Source organism: Tenrec ecaudatus, chromosome 1 (genome assembly GCF_050624435.1).
Source record: "Tenrec ecaudatus isolate mTenEca1 chromosome 1, mTenEca1.hap1, whole genome shotgun sequence".
Lineage (NCBI taxonomy): Eukaryota > Metazoa > Chordata > Mammalia > Afrosoricida > Tenrecidae > Tenrec > Tenrec ecaudatus.
The window spans coordinates 64851472-64870472 of NC_134530.1; the positions used below are offsets into that span (position 1 = coordinate 64851472).

General features: G+C 43.8%; 1 protein-coding gene and 1 non-coding gene across 5 annotated transcripts; both read left to right on the forward strand.

Moving 5' to 3' along the window:
• The first annotated feature begins 3695 nt into the window (after positions 1-3695).
• ZFP69 (ZFP69 zinc finger protein) lies at positions 3696-17282 on the forward strand. Of its 4 annotated transcripts, none has more exons than XM_075554479.1 (6): positions 3696-4197; positions 5604-6097; positions 8221-8291; positions 8965-9091; positions 9384-9479; positions 9669-10799. In XM_075554479.1, exons 2-6 carry the CDS (start codon positions 5875-5877, stop codon positions 9674-9676), a joined length of 525 nt encoding a protein of 174 aa, XP_075410594.1. In that variant the 5' UTR covers positions 3696-4197; positions 5604-5874; the 3' UTR covers positions 9677-10799. The 4 variants fall into 4 exon arrangements, with proteins under 4 accessions (XP_075410594.1, XP_075410587.1, XP_075410577.1 ...); XM_075554472.1 differs by having other exon boundaries at positions 3700-4197; positions 9381-9479; positions 9669-10172; XM_075554462.1 differs by lacking the exon at positions 9669-10799 and adding an exon at positions 15379-17282 and having other exon boundaries at positions 3704-4197.
• On the forward strand, positions 10328-10434 carry LOC142438172 (U6 spliceosomal RNA). Its single transcript, XR_012782600.1, has one exon. It is a non-coding gene; the product is annotated as a U6 spliceosomal RNA (small nuclear RNA).
• Positions 17283-19001: the final 1719 nt, after the last annotated feature.

Here is a 19001-nt window from a genome sequence, read left to right on the forward strand (position 1 = left end):
GGCATGGAGTAGGGAACCAATGGGGAGGTCTGAGGGGCCCGCCCAAATCCCAACTACTATGTGGAAACCTGCTCCTCCCCACAGAAGAATTTATTTCAAAGGACGGCACTGAATCTGCAGTTCTGGGAGAGGGACATATCTGATCGGAGCACACGGGAGCAAATGAAGGGGAAGGAGAGAGTGGAGCACATTCTGGTCCACCAGGCCTTGAGGACAGTGTTCCTGATTAGAGCAGGCAGTCCACAGAGAGGACCACATGGCCAGCCCCACTATGTGACACGACATCCCTCACTGACCCATAGCCCTACAGGGGACAACACCAGAGACACAGTGTGGGAATTGCGCCTGATCTGATCCCGCCACACCGAGGCAAAACACTGAGGTGCAACAGAACAGCAAGGGAATGTAGCGGTGAGGTCTCCAGGGAATGATGAAGGTAGACTTTGGGGTCAGGGCTTGGTGCCCCAACAGACTGTTCTGGAAGACAGTCCTAAAGGCCAACAAACAGTCCTTGAACTAACTACAAGCTTTTCTCTCTTTTTTTTTTATTGGTTTGTTTTTGTTGTTTTGTTGTATATTGTTGCTTGGTTTTGCTCTGTCTTGTTTTTGTGCATGCTATTATCTCCGCAGGTCTGTCTAAATAAGATAGGCTGGATGAACAATCTGGAGAAAACAACAGGACCGACAGTTCGGGGGGGGGGGGCGGGGGGCATGCGATGGGGGAGGGAGAGGGAAAGGTAGTGATGTTAACAAACCCAGGGATAAAGGAACAACAAGTGATCCAAATTGGTGTTGAGGAGGGTGTAGGAGGCCTGGTAGGGCGTGATCAAGGGCAATGTAACCAAGAGGAATTACTAAAACCCAAATGAAGACTGAGCATGATAGTGGGACAAGAGGAAAGTCAAAGGAAATAGAGGTAAGAGCTAGGAGGCAAGGGGCATTTATAGAGGTCTAAATAAAGGTATGTACATATGTAAATATATTTATATGAGTATGGGGAAATAGATCTATGTGCATGTATTTATAGGTTTAGTATTAAGGTAGCAGAAGGACATTGGGCCTCCACTCAAGTACTCCTTCAATGCAAGAATACTTTCTTCTATTAAATTGGCATTCTATAATGCTCACTTTCCTGACACAATCGCTGAAGACAAAGCGAGTGAATAAGCAAATGTGGTGAAGAAAGCTGATGGTGCCCGACTATCAAAAGATAAAGCGTCTGGGGTCTCAAAGGCTTGAAGGTAAACAAGCGGCCATCTAGCTTAGAAGCAACAAAGCCCACATGGAAGAAGCACACCAGCCTGCGTGATCACGAGGTGCCAAAGGGATCAGTTATCAGGCATCAAAGAACAAAAAATCATATAATTGTGTACTCACCTCCCTAATACAATCACTGAAGACAAATGGGTGCATAAACAAATGTGGTAAAGAAAGCTGATCGTGCCTGACTATCAAAAGATAGACTTTGATCTTCATCAGTAGGTCCTTCAAGCCCACTTCACTTTCAGCAAGCAAGGTTGTGTCATATGCATATTGCAGGTTATTAATGATTCTTCCTCCAATCCTGTTACCACATTCTTCTTCATAGTCTGACTTCCCAGATTATTTGTTCAGCACACAAACTGAATAAGTATGCTAAGAGGATACAACCCTGACACACACCTTTTCTGATTTTAAAACATCCCTTATCCCCTTATTCACTTTGAAAGACTGTGTTTTGGTCTATACATGGTTCCATGTGAACATAAGAGTAAGTGTTCTGAAGTTCCATTTTTAGAACTGTCATCTAAAACTGGCCGTGGTTCACACAATCAAATGCCTATGCAGTCAATAAGACACAGTTAACGTCTTTCTGGTATTCCCTAATGCTTACTGACCTTTAAACAAATTTCATAATGCAGTTAAAGAAATGTTTTTCTTTGTAGTCAGGCACATACGTGGAGTGTATCCTTTCAGAGAAATATCCCATGAAAGCAAATGCCAGGAACATGTGTGCCTTCAGGATATCTTAAACATCTATGCTTGGGAAAACTATCTTGGGACAACCTGTTGATTACCCTGAAGACCCCTAATGACCACAGACTTTTGCAATCATGTACTGTAACCAATCCCTGCAACCTACAAATATTCTATCAGCCAATCCTAGCAACAAACAAAAACGAAAAATCTTCTCTGAGGTGTCCTACCTCTCAAGTTGTGTTTATAATCATAGAATTGTAAACTAAAACGCCTGATTTAACCCTATTAAAATGTGTTGGATGCCGTGCTGCCTTGGGCTACTTGGTTTAACCTTGTTAACTATGCCGTTTCTGGTTAAAATCAAAGCCAACCTTGACAAATCTCTTTACAAGTAGTCCCTCATGAATTCTGACTGTCCAGCACGTATTCTGATAATTCTCTGCTAGCTTGTCATCTCTTAGACATAAAGACACTGAAAATATATTTCAGATGTTTGTTTTTAAACATTTTCTCAACCACTACTAACTTTCGTTCTATAAAAGGTTCGCATCTTGTCTGTGTGTTTATGCTTCCACGCAGTTTTATTTCTGCTCATCAGTGTCTAAGTTTACTGATGATGTTCTTGAAGACCCACACGGGCATAGGCTGTCTTTACAGTAGATCGGAACTTCACCAGGGAGCAAAAGGACCTGGAAGTTCAAACAGTTCCTAACAGATCAGATGCAGCTCATGTCAGTGTATTTATTTATAAGGAAGATAAACAGCAGTGTGTTAGAAAGTATAATTGAGCTTGAGTTACTAGAGTTTTTACAACTTGAGAGGGCATTTGAAAACACTGATCTTAACATTGAAATATGAGGTGGTTGCATTATGTAAATATTTCAAATATTAAAATGTATACGTTAAGATATCATTTTCTGAGGCAGATTGGAAGCCCTGCCGGCGTAGTGAGTGACATCTTGAGCTGCTAACCGCAAGGCCAGCGGTGGGAACCGACCAACAGCTGCGGCGGAGAAGGATGAGGCTGTCTGCTCCTGGAACGTTTAGTCTCACAAATCCAACTGCGCCCTGTAGGGTCGCTATGAGCAGGATTCCACCTGATGACTGGGTATACAACGTTGGGATCGACGGGATGGCAGTGCGTTCGGTTTTAGTTTTCAGGTGGATGGAGGTAGTGCTCAGCTGCTAACCAAAAGGCAGCAGTTTGAGCCTGCCACCCGTGCTGCGAGAGAAAAGGCCTGGCGGTCCCCTCCAGTCAAGACTACAGCCCTGGAGGCCCTGTGAGGCTCTGCTGCTATCAGGATCCCAGCCCTGACCCCGAAGGGGCCCCACCACCACGGGCTTCCCGTTCGCAGGACACACTTCAGTCATCCTGTCTAGTCAGTCCATCTTTTACCACCCGTTCCGTCTCACCAGAACTAAGTGGCCCGCGCGCAGGAAGTGCGGCTAGCTCGCCGCGGTCGCCTCAGCCCGCGGGACCCGCGGCCCCCGGGAGGCGCTCGGCAGGGCTGAGCGGACGGCGCAGAGGGGGCTCCTCACCGGAAGCGCCGTGTGGCCACGTGGTCTGGACGACCCCCGTCCGGAACGCCGGGCGGTGGGACTGGCCGAGCTACCCCGCGGGGGCGGGGCGCGTGCTCGGGGACCCGCCTCGCTCCTTTCCGGGCTCCGGAAGTCGCGGGGGTCCGAGTGCCCGCGAGGGGGCGGGCTTCCCGGCGCCGCGTGGGCGGAGCTGGCGGCGGGCCGGCGGCGCCCCCCGGAAGCCGCGGCCGCGCGGGGCCGTCGGAGCCGGCTCGCGGTGCCCCGCCAGGCTGCGGCGGAGAAGGGCCGCGAGCTGCAGCCGCAGGGGCGGAGCGGACGGCGGACTTGGGAGCCACCAAGCCGGCTGGGGGACCCCTCCCCATGCCCGCCCCGCGGCTCCGCTCCGGAGGGGCCGGCTGGGCAGCCCCGCCTTAGCGGGGGGCCTGGAGCTTGCGCCGCACCCGCCACCTTCTGCTGGTTCTGGGTGGGCATTTGGAAAAGATTCCCGGCCGGTCCGGAGGTCAAGCTTCCGAAGCCTACGTGCTCGTTGGGCATGTTGCGAAGAATGGTGGTGCTGAGTGCGGCTCTGATCTGTCCTTAAAAGACCGGCACCGCGGGACCCAATCGGTTCCCACCGAGGCTTGTTCTTACGGAGACACTGGAGTTTAAAGCTTCAAGAACGACTCCTCACGGGTCCTACCTGCGAGTAAGGCCCATCTGGTGAGTAGGCGGCCACTCGGTCCCCGTCGGCGGTCTGACCGAGGCCCAAGGGTGGCATGTGTAGGAGCCCCATGAGAAGTGGCATCTTGGGAAGGATGCTCTTTCGCTGTCACCCATCGTGTTGTGAGATTCAGTGGTTGCTCCACTTTGGTCCGGACATTTACTTCTTTGTGTATTGGGGCAGGATTTTTCCTCATGGTGCAATCACTGGGATGCGGCTCCTTTCGCTACCAGGGAATCACAGCGGACCAAAATCTTAATCAGTCCATGTAAGCCCCATGTGCCTCCTAGAAACTTCCAAAAGTTGGGCTCTCCCACTTTCTAGGGAGCTAGGATAAATGGAGTTGGGCCAAGCCACTGTAGAGGAATTGCTCAGGAGCTGGGGTGGGGGTGGGGTGGGGGGTCCGGATGGCCTGATGGAATTAGATTGTTTCCAGCGCTTCCTGTTAGAAATCATTCTTCAACAGCCCTTGTTGTAGGGAAGTGCTGTATTTCCGCCGTTGGAAGGCAGGTCTCTACCATTGTTAACCTTCCTGAAACTAGGATGCATTTTCTCCAGGAGGTTCAAGGAAATTTGCCATCTGCTGGGTGCCGGAGTGGGTAGTGATGTGTCTGTCTGCCACTGCTTGCTTATGTGAAAATAAAGCCATGTGATATGTCATCAGTTGAGAAACTGGAAGTGAATTTTAAATTAAGGACTTCTAATTATTATAATTTTTAATGACTTTAAAAGATAATGTTAGGATGCAGCATTCAAACGAAAGGTTTGTAATGTTTATTAAAAGGTTTGCCTTATCTCATTTAATCAGAATGGCAACCCTAGGAAGTACGGTTTTTATTCCCATTTTATAGATGAACTAAAATCTCAAGAGAAGCGAAATGCCTTTGGGTTTTTCTGTGCCAGGATCAGGATTCTAAAAGGAACCGAGGTGGTGTAATGGTTAGGTGCTCAGCTGCTCACCTGCTCACCAAAGACTAGCAGTTAAAACCCATCACTGTGCCTCCGCCGGGTAGGGGGAGATATAGGGGCGGCGGGAAGACCAGGCGATAAGCTCCCGCTCCTGCTCCCATAAGGATGACCACCCAGGAAATCCTGTGGGGCAGCTCTGCTCTATCCTTTGGAGTCTCTCTGAGTTGAAAATCAGTTCATCTGCACACAGCAGCAGCGGATTCTAACCTGGACTGTCTGATCTTACAGCCTGTCCTGTGAACCATGTAACATACTGACTTCCCCAGTCTGTGTGCAGACAGGATGCAGGCAGCTTTCAAGAGAGGAAGTCAGGGGAGTCTTTCTATGTGTGTATTTTTGTTTGTGTAGGGAAATGAGAGAGAGCACCACATCCAAGGGCACTGATTATACTTATTCCTGCCTTGATGCCAACTGGTTATCTTTGGATCTTTTGCAGTTTTGAATCTATCCCTGGGCGTTCTGGAGCTCTGGTGGTGTGATAGATGTTTCTGAAGCCCTTCGGCCCTTTTAGAGGCAGGAACTCAAACCTACCTTGCCGGCCGCCTCCTGAGATGGTACTTAACCTAAGAAGGGAGTCAGTTTTTCAGACTTGTTGAAGTGACACTGCCCTCCAGGAGCCTCCAGAAACTGGTACTGAGGGACAAGCCAGAGTCCTGAGGGCAGGATACCATGGTCAGAGGAGGCCACACAACTGTGAAGCTTCTCATATGAGCTGCTGGCAGTTTCCTCATCAGAAGCAGATACACCCCACTCTGCCTCCTGGGCTGAGACCAGAGAAGCCCCCTGGAGTGGGGCTTCATCATGCCACAACAGCTCCTGATCACCTTGCCCTAGGAGGCCAGCACCTCGGTGAAGCTGCACCGAGACCACAGAAGACCAAGAAGGGGGTGCCCCCGCGGGAGGATTTCACTACAATGCTCCAGGGAGAAGGTGAGACTAGACTGATGGCGGGTGAGGGAAAGAAGAAGGACGTGTCCGTTTTGTGTAAAAAGTAGGTAGATATGTCATTCAGGGGGGCTCTGGGGAAGGTGTCCCTGAGCCAAGCCATGAGGTTTTCATTCGCCGTATATGCATGCAGAAGCTTGTCAGTGAAAGAGGAGGGCCCAGGAAGGAGTGTTGATGAAGAATATTGACTACCAGCAGAGTGAACAAATCTATCTTGGAGGAAGTACAGCCAGAAATGCCCCATCGAAGTGAGGATGGTGCGAGTTGGTCTCACTCTGGATATGTTACCAGTAGGGTTCCCGGAGAGGGGCGTCCTGCTTGGGGGAGGGGGTGCCGAAAAGAGAAAGCCCTTCAACACGGTGGGCGGACACAGTGGCTACACAATGGGCTCAAACTGCGCAGCGCCAGCTAGTGTTTCTTCTGCTGTATGAGTTAGAACCGCCCCAGTGGCACCTAACAAAAGCAATTCGGGGAAGCATTAGAGGCGGGCAGGCTTTGGGGAAGAGGGTGCTGTGAGAGCCAACATCAGGCTCTTAGTGCGCCGTGGCCTCTGTCCCGTGCTCAGTTCTCATCTTGGTTTACATCATGCAAGAGGAAGACCGAGAATATGCAATGTTCCCCACTAGCTGCTCCGGGGTGTGTTTTCTTGAGGGGACACTTAAATATGTCTGCCCCTTAAGCCAGCTAGCAGTTTTCCTGCACACATTTCCCTCATTTTAGCCTCAAACCATTAGGGTTTAACCTTAAACTTGCTTTTCGTCTTATTCTGAAGGTTGAGAGGCTGAAACACTCTACCAGTTACTCTTGTTTTACCTTGACATAAATGGGTTCAGTGCCGGAATTACACATTGCCTAGGTGGTTTAGTCAAGGATGGTGGAGGAATGTGATCACTTGGTCCATGCCTTTAACACTTCAATTCAATACTTACTGTGTTCTAGCTATGGTAAGTATTTTGGCAGATAGAAAAAAATGAATAATTATCAGTAATAGTTCCTTTTATTATTTTTATCTGGGTATATCCCACTCCCATTGAGTCAATTCTGACCGATAATAACCCTATCTCCATCAAATAATAATTTGTGTTAGATGCCAGCAAGTCACGACTGATCCATAGCGGCCTTATGCACAACAGAATGACACACTGCATGGTCCTGTGCCATCCGTATAGTTGCCTGAGTCCATTATTACAACCACTTTCTTAGGCTCTGGCTCCTTAGAGGCAAGGAAGGTAAGACTTCATCTTACCTACTTTAGACATACTCTCAGGAGAGACCAGTCCCTGGAGAAGGACATCATGCTTGGTAAAATGGAGGGGCAGCGAGACAGAGGAAGGCCCTCAATGAGATGGGTTGACACCATGGTTGCAACAATGGGCTCAGGCATGGGGACAATCGTAAGGGTGGTGCAGGACCACACAGTGTTTCGTTCTATTGTGCATAAGGTCACTATGGGTCCTAACTGACACCTAACAACAATTACTGATGGAGATAGGGTGAATGTGAGTCAGATTTGACTCCATTGGAGTGAGTTGGAAATGGAGAGGTACCCAGGTAAAAGTAATAAAAGATAGCCAAAAAAAAAACCTATGGTGAAGCACTTTTTTGGGAATACGTTGCTCTTGTTAGGTGCCATCAAACTGGTTTTGCCTCATATGAACCCTCCATATGAACAGAACAAGACACTGCCTGGTGCTACACCAGCCTCACAACTATTATGTTTGAGCCCATTGGTTTTGGCATCTAGGGGCCAGGAGACTTTCTTTTGTACTTAGCCTGAGAAAATTTCCCAAAGCTAATTTTGAGTTGGAGCTTGAAAAATTTCTTACTTTTTTTTAAAAACATTTTATTAGGGGCTCATACAACTCTTATTAGGAATTTTGAGTGGAGGTGGGACATAAGTAGAGCTGTTTGGGGAAGGCCAACCCTAACCACCGGGACAGTGTCAAATCCCCATGCTCTTATCCTCGAGGGAGGCCTTGGGCTGCTCTTGAGGTCCTCTAAGTTTCTGTCTTTGTGGGTATGTTGGGAGGGGAGTCAGAGTCAGTTGGGGGTTCTCTAGTTGGGGAATTTGGGGAGATACAAACCTCCTGGCTCTTTGCCTTCTACAGCTCTGCTCTCTCAGGATGCTGATGTTAACCAGAGAGAAAGCTTACAAGAGGCTCTAACCGCAGAATCCAAGGTGAGTTTCCTCTGGGGTTCTTGATATTACCTTTTGGTGGATAAGATGACAGCCTTGCCTTTCTTGTGGGGAGAAGGTGAGGGGCGGGGAAAGAGATGAAGAACATTCCATCCAGGGAGCTCAGTGTAAATTACCATTGTATCCAAAACTGGACCTCAGTGCTGGCAATTTCTCTGCTCAGTCACCTTTCTTCATGTAGCTCTTGTTTCTAATCTGCATATCCATTTTACATGGTGCTAACTTCTGTAGAGAAAGCAAATGCATTCTAGTCCCCAAAGCTAACAAATATCACGTGGGAAATAAGATCAATACTAATAAACTACTCAACAGCTAAATATTTAGATGAGAAGAAGGTTCTGATATTCTTGGAGTTGTAGACATAATACTTGTGAACTTGGAAAGATGGCTCTTGGTATAGTACTGGGAGCAGAGGTCAGATGGCAGCCAAGGGAGAAGCGAGTAGAGAAGAAGAGGCAGGCGTCCCAGTGCACTCGAAAGCCAGGAGACACAGAGCAGGCCTCGTAGGTGTCAGATGTGGGATGAGCCTCGAAACCTGGCAGAAGCCAACTGTTAGCAAGGGTGTTCAGGAAAACATGACTAGGCCCTCTCAGCACATAGACAAGGTCAGACCAACTTGAACTCTGGCTGAAAAGGAGCATATTTGATGTTGTAGGGTCTGTTCACCTTCAAAGACATATCTGTGGACTTCACCCAGGAGGAATGGGGGCAGCTAGCCCCTACTCACCGGAATCTGTACCGGGAGGTGATGTTGGAGAACTATGGGAACCTGGTCTCAGTGGGTAAGTATGGGCTCTCTGGACAACCAGAAATCTTCCCACTGCAGGCGAGTTGTGATTTTTTAAATCATTAAACGTAGCTCCTTTGACCTTGGGCTGTGTATCGGCAGTGCCTAGTTCTTTGGAAAACCAAGCCTGGGCCCATCTCGCTCTCTGTTGGAGTAGCGAGTTTACTCTTTAGAGCTAGAATGAGGAAAGAGGGTCTGTTCTTTTCCGTTACCAGAGCTTAATTCGGGGATGCCTATTAGGCATCAGCAGAAACCTGCAATCTCTCTTTTTTTTAATCTCCAAGCAGGGTGGCGCTTTTCCAAACCTAGTGTGATTGCCCAGTTGGAGAAAGGAGAAGCACCATGGCCAACAGAGAAAGAAGGTCCAGGAGACGTTAATTCAGGTGAGACCACCTCTGACTATGTACCAGGCTGCGGCCACTCAGCCACTCTCCAAGCCAAATTTCGCTCCTCCTCCCATTACCTTTTTCATTCTTGTGAATCCTCGCAAAAGTCTCTCTGGAGTCGGAGTGAAGCAAGGACTTGATTTGCTCTCATTAAAATTAAACTTGATCTCCCCTCTTTTTCTTCAGTGTCTTAAGGCTCTGGTGACCAACGGCTTCTTCCCTGAGATATGTGTAACCTCGTCAGCATTTCACAGATGTCTCCTTTTCCCGCTTTTGTCTGTTTCCACATTTTACCAACCTTACCTTTACAGTTTCAGCTTCGACTCTTGTACCCTTTTTAACAACAGCTTTATGACAATTCCCACAAGAGACATTTCCACAAGATTCCTTCTCACCAAATTCATTGAGGTTTAACTCTCTCCTTAAACTTCGCCTTTATTGGGAAATTTTTAAGGTATAGGGAACAATTGTCAGAAATTCCTTTATAGTTTCCCTTAGACGGAGATAAACAGAATTGAAACTATAATGCCCTCCCCACCCCCTCCCAGATGACACACTTCTAATTTTAATTACTGTCATCCCCCTATGGGTCTGTCTTTTGCTCAATATGTGTATACTATTCTTAAGCACCATGTAGCATTATATTTAAAGTTCTTAATCATTAAATAAATGGTATGTATACTTCTTGAACTTGCTTTACTCACTCAGCATCATTGAGATTTATCTGTGTTGTTCTAGTTCATTAATGTCCATTTAATTAATAAACTGGAATTTATTTATTACTTTTCCCATTACTAGATATCTACACTGTTTTTAAATTTGGGAGTTATAAGAAATGTGGTAGTGTGCTCGCTTCGGCAGCACATATACTAAAATTGGAACGATACAGAGAATATTAGCATGGCTCCTGCTCAAGGATGACACGCAAATTCGTGAAGCGTTCCATATTTTTTAAAAAAAGAAAGAAATAAAAAAGAAATGTGGTAGTAAGTCTCTGTGTACATCTTCTTTTGTGTACATGTACATGCTGGTGGTCCTGCCTGTAGCAGACATATAATTGTTGGGTTGTAGGGTACACACAACTTCACTTTGCAAGGTGTTGCCAAATTGACCCTAAAGCAGCTGCACGAATGTCAGGTTTGTGAGTTTCCAAAACAACATCTTCATCAGTTCTTGCCACTTGGCAAACTGAATTTTTTGTAAATCCAGTGGGATAATGTGATACCTCGGTTTCTTGCATTTTCCTGGTACCTAGTGAGACTGCACATTTTCATGTTTATTCACCATTTATTTTGTAAATTACCTCTTTATATATTTTTTGCTAATTGTTCTATTGGCTTGTCTTTTTTTCTTAGTGATTTAAGAGAAAAAATACATGTATGTATATATTCTTTATGTATATATAATGGGTACTAATCCTTGCTAGCTTTATGTACTGCAAATATTTCTTAAACCCGTGGGCTTTTTCTTTTTAAAAATAGTGTCTTTATATATGTGTGAGCCTTTATGTTTAATATTGAATTTGTCAGCATTTTTTCTTATTGTTTGTGTTTTATGTGTATTAAGAAACCCTTTTCTACTCTATCATCTTCAGTTTATATACTTTTATGTTTTAAATTTCACAGTTGGATGAATCCAGTTAGAACCTATTGTTGTTTACTTGGGTCAGTTCTCGGTATTGTTTTTCTCTTCCTTGTCTAATGCCCCGAGCCAGAGCTACTGCCAGTAGGCTGATCCTGACTCAAAGCAACCCTGTGTCTACGATACTTGAGACCATCAATTCTATGTTCCCAAGTTTACTTGGCCTACTGCCCCCTTTGCAGAAAAACAATGATTCGGTGACCCTTGCCAATTAGGAATCTTTTTATGATAGCCCATACTCCAGGATAAAACGTACGGTTCTCCTTTTGCTCCCTGGGAGCCCTGGTGGCATGGTGGTTACTCGGTAGACTGCTAACCATAAGGTCAGCATTTCGAAACCAACAACCCTCCACAGGAGAAACACGAAGCTTTCTACTGCCATAAAAATGACAGTCTCAGAAGCCCACAAGTGCAATTCCACCCTGACTACATAGGGTCTCTGTGCTTTGGAGCGAGTTTTTTGTTTTGTTTTTATCACCGCAGTGCCCTCAGTGGATGCTTTCTCCCACTTTGGGATGCACCGCTGTAGATCTTTACAGAAGCAAACAGTTTATCTTTCTTTCACAGAATGGCTAGTGAGTTTGAACTTGCTGTTAGCAGCCCAATGTCGAACCCACAATGCCACCGTTAACTATATTCGATATTAAGACTTAATAACTGGTAGAAGTTGCTCACTTGCCTTTTTCTTTATAATGGTCCAAACTATTCTTAGCCTTCTCTTTTTCCTTATAGATAATATAATCAAACTACATACAAACAGACGCAATGCTGGCATTTCTACTGCCATAGAATTGAATTTATAGATTAATTTGGGGAAAAAATGGACACTTTTATGACAGTAAGTTCTAAGATCAAGGAACTAAAGAGCCCTGGTGGCATAATGGGTAATGTGTTGGGCTGCTAATTGCAACGTCACCAGTTTGAATCTACCATCTATAGGATAGTTCTAAGTCAAAACCAACTCAGTGGCAGTGGTGGGATCCAGAAACTAGTATCATTTATTGATATTAATTTTGTTGTTGTTTTGAACTTGTATGTTTATTTGTTTTTAATCATTTTATTGTGGGCTCCTAGAACACTTAACACAACCCATACATCCATCCATTGTGTCAGACACATTTGTACATTTGTTGCCATCATCATTCTCAAAACATTTGCTTTCTACTTGAGCCCTTGGTATCAGTTCCTCATTTTTACCCCTCCCTTCCCACTCCTCTCTCCCTCATGAACCCTTGATAATTTATAAATTATTATTATTCTGTCATATCTTATACTATCTGACGTTTCCCTTCTTTTCTGTGGTCCATCCTCCAGAGGAGATTATATGTAGATCCTTGTAATCAGTTCCCCCTTTTTATCCCACCTTTGCTCCACCCTCCCACTATCGCCACTCTAACCACTGGTCCTGAGGGGTTCATCTATCCTGGATTCCCAGTCGCTATCTGTACCAGTGTACATCCTCTGGTCTAGCCAGATTTGTAAGGTAGAATTGAGATCATGATAATGAAGGGGAGGAAGCATTTAAGAACTAGAGGAAAGTTGTATGTTTCATTGTTGCTACACTGCATCCTGACTGGCTCCTCTCCTCCTCACAACCCTTCTATAAGGATATATTCCAGTTGCCCACAAATGGACTTCAGGTCCCCAATCTGCACTCTCCCCCATTCACAATGTTATGATTTTTTTGTTCCTTGATGTCTGATACCTGATCCCTTTGACACCTTGTGATCACACAGGCTGGTGTGCTTCTTTCATGTGGGCTTTGTTGCTTCTGAGCTAGATGGCCACTTGTTTACCTTCAAGCCTTTAAGACTCCAGATGCTTTATCTTTTGATAGCTGGGCACCATCAGCTTTCTTCACCACATTTGCTTATTCACCCATTTGTCTTCAGTGATCATATCGGGAAGGTGAGCATCATGGAATACCAGTTTACTAAAACAAAGTGTTCTTGCGTTGAGGGAGTACTTGAGTGGAGGCCCAATGTCCATCTGCTACCTTCATACTAAACCTATAAATATATACACATAGATCTATTTCCCCATCATCTTATATAAATATATTTTCATATTTATATGCCTTTATTTAGACCTCTATAAATGCCCTTTACCTCCTAGTTATTTCCTCTATTTCCTTTGACTTTCCCACTATCATGCTCAGCCTTCATTAGGGTTTCAGTAATTCCTCTCGGTCACATTACCCTTGATCACGCCTTGATCGTACCAGGCCTCTTACACCCTCCAAACCACCGATAATAATTAAATAAAGTATCACAGGTTTTCCCCACAAAAGGCTTGCCTGTGTAGCATATCTTTTGTTAGATTTTAAATTATGTTTCCAGTTTGTTGCTGAGATTTAATAATGTAACTCCTTTTTAATATTGAACTTGCACCCAGTCATTTTATTATTAGATTCAAAGAATTTGTACATTTGACTGGGTTTTCTTCCCCTATTCAGAACCAGGATCAGGGGCCAGCAAAGTTTATTATTACGTCCTACCATTTAGAGCTTTACATTTGTATGTACCAATTGTCCTTCTGTGACGACCTAAAATAATAATAATAATAAAGTTTTACAAGTAGTTACAACTTTCAGGAGTAGAGAGCTATCAATGGAAACATTAGCAGTGGTACGACAATTGACAGTAAAACTTGTGAAAACCAGAGCCTATGCAAGGCAGAACCATAATCAGAGAAGGAAACTGAGAACATTTTGCACTCAGAGGAGGGATACAAAGGTAAGTCTGCACCTGTCAGAAGCCAGGAAACTTAGAAGGCCGTGGGAACAAGGCAGCCCCACCAGGTTCTGGCTTTCACAAGCTTCACTGAATTAAGAAAGCCAAGCAGGATTTTAAAAGTTAACCATCACAGGACATGGTGACAGAGCAGTGTGAGTTTTCGATAAGGCTTCTTTGTGACTACCCTTCCAGGGATAGATTAAACACTACAGCAAACAGAAAGTATGTCAATGTTTATACAAACTTTGGTAAAAGACATCTTAATGTTCTACAGTTCGAATGTCCTGTATGGGCCTCAGCTGTCACAGCTCCATGAGCCTGGCTTTGGGTCTGGTGGTGGTGGTGACCCTGAGCCTGGCTGCTGTGGTCCTGGGCTTTGCTAGGTGGCAGTGTACAATCTCCTACCCTGTGCTGTGTCCCGGGTATGCTTCCCAATAAAGAAAAAGCAACCTATTTTTTAATTAATAAATAAAAATGAATTAGTGTCTCCCCTGCCGCTGCTTGAGTGGGGGCAGGGCTATCTTCTCTTTATCCTTTGCAAATGGTCTTCCAAAAGTAGAAAACTCATATTCTTTGGAATGTAGTTATGAAACTTCATTACTTAGTATTATTAGAAGATTATTAGAAAGATCAAGCCTGCAAGGTCCAAAATTTATTATAAAAGGCAAAGGAAGATTTCCCTGAATAAAGTAAGAACAGGGCATGTATGACTCTTACGCCACTTTGACAGATGTCCAGTTGCTGACGTCCAGTGACTCCCATTGTGTCTCTTCTAGGGGCTGTGGGCAAGTGCCTTCCCTCAGACGTGGGCATTGGCAGATCTCTCTGGGTCGCTCGGGCTGGGCTTTACTTCTCTTCTTACAGCTCTTGTTGTTTCTGGACCTTCTGGGTTTTTTGTTTTTTCTTAGTTTCTACCCTGATTTGCTAGAATAGTTCCTTCAGTAATGTATGTATGAAATAACTGCATATCAGAGCCCAATCTGCCTTTATCTTATCTATAATATGAAGGATCTAACAAGTTTGTGGGAAAATTCCATTACTTTTCATTACATTTTTCCATGAACTTTTTGTTTGTTTTGGAAATGTCTTTTATTTATTTATTTTTATTTATAATACTTTTATTGGCATATCTTAACACAATCTTACATATCCATTCACATATAATTCTGTTGTTCAATCCCATTGAGTGGAGGTATACAATCATTAATGGTATCAGCTCCCCATTCCCCACTCCATGAGTGTCTTGAAGCTTCCTCATGTTAACCCTCACCACCCTGCCCGCTTGCTATTACTCTTTCCACATGCAGCTCAAATTCATAGATTCGCTCCCTTCTATACAATCCTCCATCTAGATATATAGTGACACTTTTAACCTACTCACAGTGTCATTACCTTTCCAAGCTGTGTGACATAATACTTTATGCAGTGTTATTTTTAAAAAATTTCCGTTCCATACCCATCACAGTAATTGCTTTTTCAAAGCAATGAATATGCTATTTACCTTTTTTCATTTCTTTCAGAATTGAATTGTGAAACAGACATCAATGATTCAACCACAAAGGCTCACATTCCAGAGGAACCGCTCCATCGTGGCATTACAATGGAAAGGCTCATGAGGGATAATAACATTTATTCCACATTGAGAAAAGCCTCCAGTTCTGATAGTGAGATAAAAAGACAAGAAACCTATGGGAGAGAACTGAGACAAGCTATTTTGATGAACAAGAATAGCAGCCAAAAAACTAACAAATTTGTGGAAAATATAGTGAGTTCAAATGTTATCATGGATGAGAGACACTATAAATGTGACACGCCGAAGAGGAGAAAATATAATTTAGATTTGATTAATCACCCAACAGACTATATGAAAACAAAAACCTTTCAATGTGACATATGCAAAAAAATCTTCAAGCAACCCATTCACCTTACAGAACACATGAGGATTCATACTGGTGAGAAACCTTTCAGATGTAAGGAGTGTGGAAGGGCTTTTAGCCAAAGTGCATCCCTTAATACACACCAGAGAATCCATACGGGTGAGAAACCCTATGAGTGTGTGGAGTGTGGCAAAGCCTTCAGGCATCGCTCATCTCTTAATCAGCATCATAGAACTCATACTGGGGAGAAGCCGTACGTATGTGATAAATGTCAGAAAGCTTTCAGCCAGAACGTTAGCTTGATCCAGCATTTGAGAACTCATTCTGGAGAAAAACCCTTTACATGCAATGAATGTGGGAAAACCTTTCGACAGATTCGACACCTCAGTGAACATCTAAGAATTCATACTGGAGAGAAGCCCTATGCATGTACTGCATGTTGTAAAACCTTTAGCCATAGAGCATATCTCACACATCACCAAAGAATCCATACTGGGGAGAAACCCTATAAATGTAAGGAATGTGGGAAATCCTTTAGGCAGAGGATACACCTTAGTAACCATAAAACTGTTCATACAGGAGTGAAAGCATATGAATGCACTCGATGTGGGAAAGCCTATAGGCATGATTCATCCTTTAAGAAGCATCAGAGACATCACACTGGAGAAAAACCCTACGAATGTAATGAATGTGGAAAAGCCTTTAGCTATAATTCATCACTTAGTCGACACCATGAAATCCACAGGAGGAACTCCCTTTCCAAATAATGTGTAAAAACAGATTATTCAACATTAGAACAAAAGCTAATCTAGACTTAAATTTTAAGACTCAGAATTCATACATAAATTTGAAGGATTTATATAATGTCCACTTTAATTTGACCACTGTGTAAATAAAAACTACAGTAATTGCTACTATCTACTAACAGCACACAACATACTTAAGAATAAAAGATGATCTTTCACATTAAGTAAGTTACAACATTATGAAAAATCCATTGTCTATTAACAATTATTTCTTTATGGGCATTCACTGATTGATAAACCAACATTTGCAAACCAATATTTAAAATGTCACCATGACTGCTTTTTTAATTTAAAAAACTTTTTAATGGAAAAAGCCTTCACATGATATGAAAGTCAAAATGTATAGAAGGTTATATTCAGTGAAAGCCACCTTTCTCTATCCCCATAAGATCAAATTCTGCCCAAAGACAACCACTTTTTCTTTTCTTTCTTAGTCAACCACTTTTTCTGCGTGTGGACCTTAAGAAAGATTTACACCCTCAATGCTAAAAAACTCAATTCCAAATCATAGCAACTCTATAGGACATTAAACTGCCGCTGTATAAACTTTCATGGGAGCAGAAAACATCTTTCCCTCTGAGTAGCTGCTGGGTTTGAACTGTCAACCTTTGGTTAGCAGCCCAGTTTATAACCTGCTATGCTACCAGAACTGTGTAGTACCAAGAGAATACAAACATAGTTTTATCTTTTTAGAATGGTATGTCACCCTCTTAAGAAATGTGCCTGCATGTGTTATTACATCGTGGAGGTCACACGACATCTACCTGTAAAGTGCATTATTCTTATTTGCAGCAGCATCGTGTTCCATGGCATGTATATATTTTTTCATTTCACTATTGATGGACTTTTAGGCCATTTTCAATTTTTTGTTTATACAATATTGCAAGGAATAATTTTTATTTTCTTCTGTGATACCTTTAGCTATATATACAGAATCAATTCCTAGAACTGGGATTTTTTTGTTAAGAGGATATCTGTATTTATATTATGGATATTTTTAAATTGACTGTAGAGGCTGGATCACTTTTTTCCTCACCAGCAAGCTAGGGAGCTGTAGGGGCCGATACGTAGTGCTGAAGAAGCCCCTGGAGCAACAGTTCTGTCAGCCATCAGTGAAGCACAGTCAGAACAGCACTGGCCAGTCTTGCAGCCAGAGGAGCATCTGCATATCTTCGCGAATAGCAGCCAGGCCTACCAAAGTCCCAGCTGGAGGACACGCCTCCTCACCACCTTCTGCAGTCCCTGGCTTGTGAGGCTGAAACTATCTGATGAGTCTCTAAAGAGACCGAGTCACCTGTCTTAGTGATAGAACCTTAGATGCCGCTCCTTTCATGGGAATGGAGAACTGACCATTGAAGTAGGATACTTAGGGTGGCAAAGTCTATCAGAGATTGATTGGCCATATGTAGCCTGTGATAGATGGTTGTTTTAGCTAGTTATAATTATCACTTGAAGGAAGACAGGAATGACATGACTTTCTAATTAATAGACATTAATTAATGAACAGGCATTCACTAACGTTTCTTACGTTGTAGCTCACCACCAAGGCCAGTGGTTTTTATACTGGTTTCTTTTATTAAGTTTTAATGTTTCTGTCAAATGTAAAGGGAATGCCCCTCAGCTCTATACGCACAGCTACTCAACATGGGAGCACTGTGTAAGACGTTAGGTCGCAAATAACAAGACAACCTGGACTAGTTTTTGTCTCAAAGGGGGACATTTGAGGGGTGCTGAAGTATCAAATCCAGGGGCTGTAGTGCCTGCCAAGAGTGGGCTAGCACCATGGCCTGAAGCACTTTGATGAAACAGGATGTTTTCCCTACTTTGCTCCTCTGCTCCTATTTCATTCTGACTTTTCCCCCTCATGCCTCATAGTACATCACAGCTCCAGAGTTCACATAATATTCATTTAGCACCATCCACATAGAATCTTTCTACTCTTTCTTACTTCCAAGCTTTAAGTGATACGAAGGTATCTTAGTGTCCCAGCTGGGTCAGGTGCCCACCTCTAAACAAATCAGCTGTGGAGTTCAGCAGTTTCCATGGGAACCATATGGATGGAATTGTGTTGAGACAGGACACAGGACAGCTTGTCTGTGAAGGTGAGGCTACTGTTGGAGGTCCAAATTCTACTGATTTTTTAATGCCAGTTAATGGGATCAGAACTTTATCATTGGAAAGGGTCTGAAAATTCACCTAATCAAAACATTTTATAGCTGAAGATGGAGAATCCCCTTCTTTAATTCTGTCCTTTTTTCCAAGGTCACATTTTTTGGCTTTTTCTCTTTTTTAGCTACTTCTGAGAATTCACTAGCCTAGCTTCCCACACATCTTCCCTTCATATCTGAACATAACCACTCTGACATTATGAAGGGCTTTCCTCCAATCTACTGCCCCAGGAGATCGTCATAAGTTATGTTCCAGAGTCTCCTTGTTGACTCTGCTTCCTCACAGGTACAT

Bases quoted from the DNA above. Each gene is read 5' to 3' on its own strand.
- ZFP69 (XM_075554453.1), top strand. From the start codon at position 5,875: ATGAGCTGCTGGCAGTTTCCTCATCAGAAGCAGATACACCCCACTCTG. The intron at 6,098-8,220 runs GTGAGACTAGAC...TGCCTTCTACAG, and splicing joins TACAATGCTCCAGGGAGAAG to CTCTGCTCTCTCAGGATGCT. The intron at 9,092-9,380 runs GTAAGTATGGGC...TTAATCTCCAAG, and splicing joins TGGGAACCTGGTCTCAGTGG to CAGGGTGGCGCTTTTCCAAA.